At 40.5% G+C, this 12,796-nt stretch overlaps 1 protein-coding gene across 1 annotated transcript in view; it reads left to right on the top strand.

The window, feature by feature from the left end:
* Zwilch (zwilch kinetochore protein) overlaps nucleotides 1-12,796 on the top strand; it is a 32,830-nt gene that overhangs the window by 19,359 nt on the left and 675 nt on the right. The window contains exons 10-17 of the mRNA XM_021171821.3: nucleotides 233-288; nucleotides 1,679-1,778; nucleotides 2,465-2,544; nucleotides 4,433-4,589; nucleotides 5,317-5,345; nucleotides 7,296-7,432; nucleotides 7,779-7,874; nucleotides 10,469-10,584. Coding sequence (XP_021027480.1) covers nucleotides 233-288; nucleotides 1,679-1,778; nucleotides 2,465-2,544; nucleotides 4,433-4,589; nucleotides 5,317-5,345; nucleotides 7,296-7,432; nucleotides 7,779-7,874; nucleotides 10,469-10,584 — 771 coding nt within the window. The remainder of the gene's footprint in view (nucleotides 1-232; nucleotides 289-1,678; nucleotides 1,779-2,464; nucleotides 2,545-4,432; nucleotides 4,590-5,316; nucleotides 5,346-7,295; nucleotides 7,433-7,778; nucleotides 7,875-10,468; nucleotides 10,585-12,796) is intronic.

Below are 12,796 nucleotides of genomic sequence, written 5' to 3'. Positions count from 1 at the left end.
GATAACTAAGTGTGTTTGGGATTGTAGAAGAGTGATGAGATGGTATCTGAGCACCGTGCACATGCCTCTCTTTTGTTTCCAGCTCCTGCATAAAGGATGGCTGACATACTGGTAGTTTGCTAAAGTCCCAGTATATTCCTCCTGTTCCCGTTTGCTAGTTGACAATAGGATTAGGATGGAAATAATACAGGAAGCAGAAAATTAAACTCAATAAACCTTTTCTGCTTTTTAGACTTAAATAAACTGGATGAACTTGATGATTCTACAAAAAAAGATAAACAAAAAGAGGTAAGCAAGCCCGGCATGGTAGAGAATGCTTTTAATCCCAGCACTTGGGAGCAGAGGCAGGTGGATCTCTGTGAGCTCACAGCCAGCTAGGTCTACAGAGTTAGTTTTGGGACAGCTAAAGCTACACAAAGAAACCCTGTCTCGTAAAAGCAAAGGAAGGAAAGGAGAGAGGAGGGAGGGAAGAGGGATAAGCAGTTACTGTCAGTTAGCATCTTTCCCTGCCTTTGAACTCCCTTTCATGTGGAGCCTCTCAGGTCTCCTTCCATCCTGTGTTTGTATTTATTGTTCAGCTGCAGAGAGTAGATAAGTTATATTAATAATACACTGTAGAAAGTACTGCCATAGTATATGAAAACAGCATGAAATGCTGCTACTGAGCCATAGTGTGCCACTGTGAAATTGACAGTTTCCACCTGATGATGAGGAAATTGGGTCAAAGGCCACTTAATAAATATTCTCAGAAGAAAATTGAGAACTTACTTTTTTCTCTTTTGTTTTTGAGGTTTTTGGGTTTTGTTGTTGTTTTGTTTTGTTTTGTTTTACCACAGGGTTTCTCTGTGTAGCCTTGGCTGTCCTGGAACTCACTCTGTAGACCAGGCTGGCTTTGAACTCAGAAATCCGCCTGCCTCTGCCTCCCAAGTGCTGGGATTAAAGGCGTGTGCCACCACGCCCGGCTGAGAGCTTACTTTTAAGTGGTATGGTTTTGCTGTTATTGTTTGGGGTTTGGTTTTGTTTTGAGACAGGGTTGTGCTCAGGCTAGCTTCAAATGCAATCTACTCCTACCTCAGCCTCCTGAGTGCAGGGTTTTATGGGTATATAACTGCCACCTTGTCGGGTTAGTCATTACAGATTTAAAACAACTTCAAGACTCTAGTTTTTTTAGCTAGTCAGTGTTGGTGCACTTTTAATCCCAGCACTTGGGAGGCAGAGTTTTCTGAGTTCAAAGCCAGCCTGGTCTACAGAGTGAGTTCCAGGACAACCAAGGCTACACAGAGAAACTCTGTCTTGAAAAACAAACAAAAAAAAACTATAGTTTTTTACTCTATTCAAGTATTTCTCCTTATTAGTAAATGAAATTCTGAAGAAAATAACATTTCTATAATTCTTTGTATATGTTCATGTCCTTATAGTGCTCAGAATAGTGTTTAAAGCTTAAACTACTTCACTTTAAAAGTAAATAAATGGCCAGGCGTGGTGGCACATGCCTTTAATCCCAGCACTCGGGAGGCAGAGGCAGGCGGATTTCTGAGTTCGAGGCCAGCCTGGTCTACAAAGTGAGCTCCAGGACAGCCAGAGCTATAAAGAGAAACCCTGTCTCGAAAAACCAAAAAAAAAAAAAAAAAAAAAAGTAAATAAATGGAGTGTTCTCTAAAGTTTGCTTCTTTTTCAGGCAGTGAACCATGACGCAGCTGCAGTTGTCAGGTCTATGCTTCTCACAGTGCGGGGGGATCTCGATTTTGCTGAACAGCTTTGGTGCAGAATGAGCAGCAGTGCGTATCCATCATAAATAAAGTGGGCTTTTTTGTGTATTTAAGGTTTTTGTTTGTTTTAACTTTATGTGCATCTGTACTTTGCCTGTTTGTATGTCTGTACACCAGGTGAAGTCAGCTCGCTTACATAGAGCAGAAGGCAGTTTAGATCCTGTGAAACTAGATGGTTGGAAGTAGCATGTGGGTACTGGGGATTGACCTTGGGCCTCTGGAAGAGGAGCCAGTGCTCCTAACTGCTGAGTCATCTTTCCAGCCCCTTTTCATGCCTTTTAAAATATAAAACTTGAAGAAGCAAAAAAGAAAAAGAAAAAAACATAAATAAAAGAAAAAGAAAAAAAGAAAAAATATATATAAAACTTGACTGTTTGCATGAGATATAACTATATTTACAGGAGTCAAAACATGCCTAATATTAATATATATCTCATATAACAATTTTAGATAGATAGGTAGGTAGATAGATAGATAAATAGATAGATGGATTGATCTACCTACCAAATGTTATTGGCAATCTGAGCTATATCTTTCTGTCTTTTTTTCCCTCCCATTTTAAATCCCCCCTCTCACTGCTAAAGTGCGGGGGGCAGGGGGGGCAGGGGATTGTTTGTTTCTTGTATGTGTCATTAAAATTGACACTTGAATCAGTAGAGATGTGAAAGTGATTTCTGTGTGACTTGGTTTTTAAGGTGTGGTTTCCTATCAAGACTTGGTGAAGTGTTTCACACTGATCCTGCAGAGTCTGCAGCGTGGAGATATACAGCCATGGGTAGGTTGAAGGGTGTCAGTAGAATGTTTTTCTCAGTGACATATAGAAACCAAACCATACAAGCAGAAAGAGAGCGTTTGATAAAACACTGGATCAAACAGTCTGTGTTGACCTCCAGCTCTGCTACCTTCTAGCTGTGTGAACTTGGGGCCCTTTACTTCTCTGTACCTCACTACCCTCATCAACAAAATGAGGACTGGACTCTTCCTGAGTCATAGTGTTATTTAGGAATCTAATGTTATGTATCTAATGCATACACAGGACCTAGTGTCTGGATTGATATATATAAGCTGTTGATACTGTTAACTATTCTGGAAATGAATGTTTTCATAGCCACTGCTAAGACTTCAAAACTAGAGTGGTCTTTTTACAAAGCAGTTTTGATGATGACTTGAGTTTCTGAAAATGTAATATGACTTCTAAACCAATAATACTTGTGGTAGGATCTCCCCAGCACTCATGCACAAAAGGCATATATATCAAGGCCAGGCATGGTAAGACATGCCTGGAATCCGACCATTTGGTAGGAAGCGGAATGATCACAAGTTGGAGGTTGGCCTGGGCTGTGTCGTGAGATTGTGCCTCAAAAACAAACAAGCCGGGCGTGGTGGCGCACGCCTTTAATCCCAGTACTCGGGAGGCAGAGGCAGGCGAATTTTTCTGAGTTCGAGGCCAGCCTGATCTACAAAGTGAGTTCCAGGACAGCCAGGGCTATACAGAGAAACCCTGTCTCAAAAAAAAAAAAAAAAACCTAAAACGTAGGGTTTTGTCCAATCACAATACTTAGGGTTTTATTATTTTTTAATAACATTTTTATTTTATGTGCATTGATGTTTGGCCTGCATTATCTCTGTGTGAGGGTGTCAGATCTTAAGAGTTTACAGACAGTAATGAGCTGCCATGTGGGTGCTAGAATTTAACCCAGATCCTCTGCAAGATCAGTCTGTGCCTGTAACCACTGAGCCACCTCTCCAGCCCAGTAATTTTTCTCATAGGAACCAGAAATAGTAATTGATGTATAAATAATCTATGTTAGGTTAGATGTCACAGCTGAAAAGTAACTTTGTCATACACATAGACCCCCGAGGAGAGGAGTTTATGTTCCTTCAGTCTGCTTCATTGTGAGTGAAGACAGAAGTTTACTAAAGATGCTCAGTGGTGCTGCAGTCACCCAGGAGAAGGCCTAGTTGTAAGGCCTCGAAGGACCAGCTCTGATGCTCTCTGAGAAAGTCAAGCTTACCACTTTAGGCCTGCCTTGACTGCTTTAGATTTTCAAAACACAAGTGGAATAGGAATAGCTTTTCGTGTTCTTCTTGGGTTTTCTTATTATTACTATAATTATTCTTTATTTATTATATGTGAGTACACTGTAGCTGTCTTCAGACACTCCAGAAGAGGGCAGGATCTTATTACAGATGGTTGTGAGCCACCATGTGGTTGCTGGGAACTGAACTCAGGACCTTTGGAAGAACAGTCAGTGCTCTTAACCACTGAGCTATTGCTCCAGCCCTTCTTGTTTTTGTTTTGTTTTGTTTTGTTTAATAGGGTATCCAATTGACTAGATAGCTGAGGGTAACTGACTTTAAACTTCTGAAACACCTGCCTCTGCCTCCTGAATGCTGGGACTACACTCACATACCGCCAACTCCCTGCTCATCCAGAACTGGGGATGTACCCAGAGCTTTAGGCACGTCAGGCAAAGCCGCGTTTCTAGCCAGGAGTGGCATCTTAAGAACTCGGGTTAACTTGGGAGCTTTTATTGAAAGAATTTATAATGTCGGGAAACTGAAAATGTGTGATTCTAATTTTGAATTCATAGTCTTATTTTGCCTATTAGGTTTATTTATACTTGAATTTAAGAATTTACAAACTTTTTTTCTATTTCTAGTTGCACAGTGGGAGCAACAGTTTGCTAAGTAGACTCATTCATCAGTCTTACCATGGAGCTATGGACAGTGTCCCTCTCTCCGGAGCTACCCCACTGCAGATGCTTTTGGAAATTGGTTTGGACAAACTGAAGAAAGATTATATCAGCTTTTTTGTCAGTGAGTTCTTTTACCTTCCTAGTCCTTGTCGGTCTGGCTTTACCTCTGATTGCCTGTGATACAAGCATTTTCCTTTTCTGGGCCAATTTCCCACTTGATAAATACAATAGGTTAAATAGAGCTGTAGTGTTTTGGTTTTTTGGCTTTTAGGTATGAGTTTTGTTTGTTGTTTGTTTTAAAATGTGCTGTGGTGGGGCACCCGTGAATACGTGTGGATGTGGAGAGCACCTTTCTGGAGTCACTTGTACTGTGTGGTCCCAGGCTCCAGCTTGGGCTGTCAGGTTTGCTGGCAGGCGCCTTTACTTTCTGAACCAACCTGCTGTCCCTAGTGAAAAGATGTTTTTCAATCTTGTTTGTTTGTTTCTCTGTTTTCGAGGCAGGGTTTCTCTGTGTAGCCCTGGCTGTCCTGGAACTCACTCTGTAGACCAGGCTGGCCTCGAACTCAGAAATCCGCCTGCCTCTGCCTCCCGAGTGCTGGGATTAAAGGCGTGCGCCACCACTGCCCAGCTTTTTTTAATACTTAACACTTGATACTTTGTTTATTAGGGGCAAGCTATGATCAGTTTTAGAATAAGTATTAGTATGAATTTATAATGTAATTGATGAACTATTTAACTTGGTCACCTATTTAATATATGAACTACAAACATTTTTCTTAGATTCTTTTTATTTTTAAATTTTTACTGGGAAATTCCTAAAGCTTATTTACATATGTTTTTCTTGATAGGTCAGGAACTTGCATCTTTGAATCATTTGGTGAGTTTCTTTCTCTTATGTAGTCATAACAGCACACAGTTGCTAAGTGTCTGTAATGTGCCAGCCTCTGTTCTAGCTCCTAGGAAGCACAGTGAGCCAACTGATGCCAGTTACTGCTCTTCCTCAATGTCAACTGACAGGTGCTTGTTCCAGCCTTTCCCTTTCTCTTTGCATCTATGCAACTGATGTGTAGTTTTATTGTGTTGATGCCACTGTTCTACCAAAACTCTTACCTAGTTGTCAAGAAATCTATAAGGGTGATTTATTTATTTATTTATCTTGGTTTTTCGAGACAGGGTTTCTCTGTGTAGCCCTGACTGTCCTGGAACTCAGTCTGTAGACCAGGCTGGCCTCGAACTCAGAAATCCGCCTGCCTCTGCCTCCCAAGTGCTGGGATTAAAGGCCTGTGCCACCACGCCCAGTGAAGGGCGTATTTATTTTATATCCTCTTGACTCCTTTGAAGGATTATTTGCTAAAGAAGTTACAGCATTCTTTAAAGTATTGGCTCAGGACCAACCAGTCTCTTCTATTGGATGCTTTCGGCATTTATCATGGACCCTCCCCACAGCATGACAGTTGATTTCAGAGTGACAGTGAAAGAGCATCTCCTTTCCTTCTTGGTCTTCTTAGAGAAGGCCTGGGAGGGTTTTTGTTCTTTTGGTTTTTTGTTTTTCGAGACAGGGTTTCTCTGTGTAGTCCTGCCTCTCCTGGAACTCACTCAGTGGATCGGGCTGACCTGGAACTCAGAAATCCTCCTGCCTCTGCCTCCTAAGTGCTGGGATTAAAGGCATGCGCTACCACCGGCTGGCATTGTTGTTTTGTTTTTTTAAGGCAGGGTCTCACTATGTAGCCCTGGCTGTCCTGGAATTAGTTCACTTTGTACACCAAGCTTGTCTCAAACTCAGAGATTCCCCTGCCTCTGTCTCCCACATTCTGGTGACTAAAGCATCACCACTACACCTGATACTGGGCAGGATTTTATAAGGACCAAATGATAACTACCTATTATATATATTATATATGAGCCTAAAACTTGCAAATATGATGTGGTTGTATTGCCTTAACTAGGTAACAAACTATGCATTAATCAATAATAAATATGACATAAAGAGTATTATATATATCAGTATATAACATATGCTATATAGCATTAATATAGTATAATATATTTTAAAATTAAACATGTATAGTCTATTACTATATATGCTAATATATATTTTGTATGTTAGCTATAAAAACATCAAAATATACTATAATACATGTAACACTATATTATATGTTTATTATGTATTAAGATTATTATTGATTAATGCACTATGCATTAACTATTAGTGGCCTAGTTATGACAATAAAACCACATCATGTTTGTAAGTTCTAGGCTCACTCAAGGGGAAAGAATTATACAAAGTGTACACTCCAGGAGGCTAGAATCTTGGCTGTTATCAAAATCTGCTTATCATTCCCACTGGATTATTAGATGGATCTCAGAAATAAGACTGGAAACTTCAACACTTTATGATACTGGCTTAGCTTGCCAAATGTCTTCTCCAAAATCTGTGCCAATATTCCAGTAATACGTTCAAGGGGGGATTGTCAGGCACTTGGTTAGTTTCTCAGACTTCGGTTCACCAGGTAAGGAGAGATGTAGGGTGGTCTTGCAGATTAGCCCTGCCATCCTTAGTAATAAGTAGTAATAAGGCTACCCACTTGTCCTCGTTAGTGAAGCTGACTGGGATCAGCTTTTATAGGAGACTGTTATTTGTGTCCAGCGTTCTTAGCAAAGAACTTGGTTTAAGGCTGATGGTGAAAGGTAGGGAGTTCTGTGCCGTCATTGCCTCCCTTTCCCCATTATCAGGCATCCTGTGTAGATGTAGAGGGAATGGCGGCTTCTTCCCAGGGGTTCTGCTTAGTCATTGCTTCCTTCCTCTCTTTATATTTCTGTCTTCCAGGAATACTTCATTTCTCCCTCAGTATCGACACAGGAACAGGTTTGCCGTGTTCAGAAACTCCATCATGTTCTTGAAATCTTAGTCATCTGCATGCTTTTCATTAAACCCCAGCATGAGCTTCTCTTCTCTTTAACACAGTAAGGATTTTTGCTTTTTGTTTTGAGGCATTGTCTCATTTGTAGCCCAGGCTTACTGGTGTGAGCCACCACTTAGCTACATTCTCAGCTCAATATGTTTTTATATAAGAAAGCAGTCTACATAGCTTTTTTGAAGTGAATGAGATTTCCTTGGCTAGAAACATTGTCGTTAAGTTTTGTTTTCAGCAGAGGGAAGGGGTGGGGGGCTGGTGTTTGTTACTATTGTGACTCTGAGTTCATTCCTTCTGTCATAGCCTGGTTTGTGGTAAAATCTTTCTCTAGACTAGAAAGCCTTTATCTTTTCTGACAGCTCTTATTCCCAAAAAAGATTGTTTTAACTTTTTAGATCCTGCATAAAATATTACAAACAAAATCCTCTTGATGAGCAACACATTTTTCAGTTGCCAGTCAGACCAGCTGCTGTCAAGAACTTGTATCAAAGGTAAGCAACTTAATAATTACATTGTACCTTAAGGCCAGTTTGGCCCAGTTAACGTAGGATTTAATGATCCAGTATGGCTTAGCCTGGTAGTCCTTTTCCCACTCTCTGACCCACGGCCTTTTCTATTTCTTCTCCCAGAATTTTTTTCACTTAAGACTTTTGAGCCTCTTAGTCTTTGTTCTGTTACAGAATCCTGGGAGAGGGGCTAAAGAGATGGCTCAGCGATTAAGACCACTGATTTTTCTTTCAGATGTCCTGAGTTCAAATCCCAGCACCAATATGGTGGCTCACAACCGTCTGTAATGAGATCTGACTCCCTCTTCTGGTGTGTCTGAAGACAGCTACAGTGTACTTATATATAATAATAAATAAATCTTTAAAAAAAAACAAAAACAAAATCATAGGAGAAATAATAGGAAGAAATGACAGAATGATGACCATGAGATGAGAGACAGTGATGAGGCTAGACAGGCACAGCAGGACCAACGGTGTGGCTGTGGGTATGACAGAATTATTGTAGTCATGCACTCTGGCATGCCAGTGCTGTTCTCCCTAACGTTTCTTTCCTCTTGTCTGCTTCTTAAAGCTTCTGTCATACCAAAAGTTTGTACTATCAGTGATCAGTTGATTTTTGAGATGGGGTCTTACTATATCACCTAGACTATCTTTAAATTTTGTTGTCCTATTTCCACTACCAAAGTAAGTGCACTGCTGAGACCAGCTACAAATGGCCTTTTTATTTGCCAATTTAAATAAACATGTTATAGATAAATTGTTTTTGCCTGTGTGTGGTAGCGCATGCCTATAATCTAGGACTCAGGTGGGTGGGTACCTCTCGTGAGTTCCAGGACCAGACTGGTCCACATAGTAAAGTTCTAGGCAAAACAGAAGTACTAATTGAGACACTGTCTCAAAAAAGGAGAAAAAAATCAAAACAGGGGTGGGCAACCTAGTTACTTGGTAAAAAAAAAAAAGCCTTATGACCTGAGTTCAACTCCTGGAGCTTACTTACACGGTTGAAGGAGAGTGACTTCCTCTGGTTGTCCTTTGATCTCCACATGTACACCCTGGCAAGACTACTATAGCACACACACACCCTGCACATGGACATTTTCACATGTACACTAAATAAACAAAAAGGTAGGTAGGTGGGTGGGTGGGTGGATGTGTAGAAAAGTGTGGGGTTAGAAGATGGCTCAGCTGCTAAGAACATCACTCCCTGCACAGCTCTTGATGACCCGAGTTCTTTGATCTTCAGGACTCACATAATAGTGACAGCCTGTCCTCAAAAACCAAGGCAGAAGCAGGAAACTGACCCGAAAAGTTGTCCCCTGACAGGCTGTGAGACATGCCTGTTTATACTCACACTTAAGTAAATCTTTAAAAGTCTAAAAAACACATATTTAGTATTAATATGTATGTATATGTATGCTACCTGTAGGCAAGTACATACTGTGGCATGTGTGTGGAGGTCAGAGGACAACTTTATAGTCTGTTCTCCTTCCATCTTGTGTATTCTGGGGATCAGACTCAGATTATCAGCCTTCCACGTCTGTCACAAGCACTTTTATCCATTGAGCCATCTTGATGGCACAAAATGAATATTAATTTTTACTACATTTATTAATTTATTCGTGTGTGAAGTTGGGTGCTTGTAAGCTGTGACACACATGTGGAGGTCAGAGGACAATTCACGGGGAGTCAGTTCTCCCTTTCCATCATGGAACTCAAGTTATCAGACTGAACCATCTTTCCTGCCATGATGATCTTTTTAAACTAAATAATTAAATAAAAATTTTAAATGTTATTCTTTTATAATGCTGTTTTTTTTCTTATGTTTTATCTTTCAAATGACCATAATCGTATACTCCCCAAACCTTACTCTTGTTCCTTCTATATCTTTTAAATAATTACTAATCTTGACTCTTCGTGCCTTCCCCCAACCCCTACACTGTCTTTCTTTCTTTGAGGAAAAATAGAAACAGAGTCTCCCTGTTTAAGCTTGCCTAGAACTCTCTATGTAGCTAATGCTGGTCTTGAACTGATAGTGATTCTCCTGCCTCAGCCTTCTCGTGTGCTAGAATTACTGAGTACCACCACACTTGGTTTGCACAGTGTTTCTCTATTACTGCCTATTTATATATATGATTTATTTTTCGTTTATGTTCATTAGTGCTTTGCCTGCATGTATGTCTGTGTGAGGGTGTCAGAAGCCCTGGAATTGGATTAGAGATATGTGAGCTGACATGTGGGTGCTGGGAATTAAACCCTTTTCTTCTGGAAAGAGCAGCCAGTATTCTTAACTCCTGAGCCATCTCTCCAGCCCTAGACTATTACTGCTTTTTAAAGAAATTGTTTTTCTTTGAAATGTGTGTATGTTTTTATCTCTCCCCCTTTGTTGACTGTACTTCTCCAGCTCAGGGATTGTGGCCTATTTATATCCGTACTCAGTGCTTGTCACACGTGGATTTCACTGGATGACAGGAAGGAAGGAAGGAAGGAAGGAAGGAAGGAAGGAAGGAACAGCTACTGTTTGGTTATTAGTAATTTACTTATTTATTCATTTTAATTTTCTTTTGGTATTTTTTCTTCAGTGAGAAGCCGCAGAAATGGAGAGTGGAGCTCAGCAGCAGTCAAAAGAAAACAGTGAAAACAGTGTGGCAGCTGAGTGACAGCTCCCCTGTAGACCATTCCAGTTTCCACAGGCCTGGTAAAGATGTTATGTAGTCATTAAATCTTTATGGGAGGAATCATTGTTGCAGGTCTTTTCCTGAACTTTAGGTATAAAACAGACTTTAAAAGAAAATCTGACTTTTGTGCCATTGTGAGTTTTAGAAAAAATCAAAGTATAATAATCACTTGTGAGTCTTTTTCTTATTATCCTGGATAAAAGAACCTTTGCTGAGGCTGGCTCAGTGGTTAAGAGCACTGACTGCTTTTCTAGAGGTCCTGAGTTCAATTCCCAGCAACCACATGGTGGCTCACAACCATCTGTAATGGGATCTGATTCTGTCTTCAAGGCATCAGGAGCTTAAAACAAGCAGCCAGTTGTACTGTGCTCACACTCAGGAAGCAGAGCAGAGGGTGAGTGCATGGGGTTACTGAGTCCCCGTCCTCCACTCACACCATCCAATACGGTGGGTCGGTCCACATCACTTAACATAAGAACACCTCTCACAGACATGCTCAGATGCCCATCTCCCTAATAATTCAAGAGTCTAACGATCTGAAATCAACACCAACCAAGACATCTCTACCACCACTTGGTCCCTGTCACCATATAATTTCCACCCTCCTTTTGGTACTGATTTATGTCTTAGTTTCTTTTCCTGTTACTATGATAAAATTCTCTGACAGAAGCAATGAAGGGTCAATGGTTTTATTTCCTCTCACAGATCACCATGCACCACGGTAAGGAAGTCAAAGCAGAAGGAGCTTGAGTAGCTGTTGATAGAAATCCCTTAGTCAGCAGAAGAATGCAGTGCCTGTGTGCTCGTGTCCGCTTACTTTCCCCACTTTAAAGCTGTCCAGAGTGGCCAGCCCAGGGATGATGGTCTGTCTATACTGGGCAAGTCTTCACACTTCAGTTAACACAATTAAGACAAGACCCCACAACATGCCCACTCCTATTTCCCAGGGGATTCTGTCTCTCACAGATAAACATGCAGAAATCATTAAACTAAAAAAATTTTTCTTGGAAGCCGTCAGTTAAAATCATGGCATGTGGTTTTTTGGTTGGTTGGTTTGGGTTTTTTTTTTTTTTTTTTCAAGATTTATTTTATGTATATAAGTACACTATTGCTTCAGATATAACCAGAGAGCATCAGATCCCATTACAGATGGTTGTCAGCCACCATGTGGTTGCTGGGAAATGAACTCAGGACCTCTGGAAAAGCAGCCAGTGCTCTTAACGGTTGAGCCATCTCTCCAGCTCCCATGCCATGTGTTTTAAGTATGATATACAACTTAAAATCTAAAGGGGATTAAAATCAGCTATGTGGATGTTGGAGAGATGGTTCAGAGGTGATCTTGCAGAGTACTTGGGTTCAGTTCCTAGCATCCATATCAGGCAATTCAAAGCTACTTTTAACTCCAGTTGCAGAAGATTCAGTGCCCTCTTCTGGTTTTTGTGGGCACCTTCAATGCACACACAATTTTAAATATAATCCTTTTTTTAATTCCAGGTATATAAAAAAGAGAAAAAATTATATATATTTATCTAATATATATATATTTAGGCCAAGCAACAGACATAGTAAACTAGAAAATCACATTTATGGCATGCGTTCAGAAGAGGAACATGTCCTAGTATACTACAAAAAAAATCTTTGCAAGTACTTGAGGCACTTGTGTGTGCTAGGCAGATGGATCTCTATGTTTGAGGCCAGCCTTGACTACAAAACATGTTCCAGGACAGCCAGGTCTACACATAGAGACCCTGTCTTAAAAACCAAAACATGCATACATGCATGTGTACGCATGAACAGTTTACCCAAAAGGAAATTCAGAGGTCATCTCAAAAGTAAAAAGTGTAGGGCTGGAGAGATGGCTCAGTGGTTTAGAGCACTGACTGCTCTTCCAAAGGTCCTGAGTTCAAATCCCAGCAACCACCTGTAAGATCTGATGCCCTCTTCTGGTGTGTCTGAAGACAGCTACAGTGTACTTATGTATAATAATAAATAATTTTTTTTTTTTTTAAGAACAGGGAGACAGACTTAGAGAACAAGCACACTTTCTTTCATCTGCCATGGGGTAGAGAATAATATTTGGAAGTAATGGGGTAAAAAAATCAAGTGTCCACTAGACAGTGGTCCACCAGTGGGTGCTTAGCAAATGACAGTAGTAATGATAAAAACATGGAAATCACAAAGTGGACACAATCCCTCCAAATGCTAACTTGCTGTTTCCTTGAAGCACAGGAT

Source organism: Mus caroli, unplaced genomic scaffold (assembly GCF_978045245.1).
Source record: "Mus caroli unplaced genomic scaffold, Mus_caroli_1 scaffold_11, whole genome shotgun sequence".
Classification (NCBI taxonomy): domain Eukaryota; kingdom Metazoa; phylum Chordata; class Mammalia; order Rodentia; family Muridae; genus Mus; species Mus caroli.
This window is presented reverse-complemented; position numbering and strand designations above follow the sequence as displayed.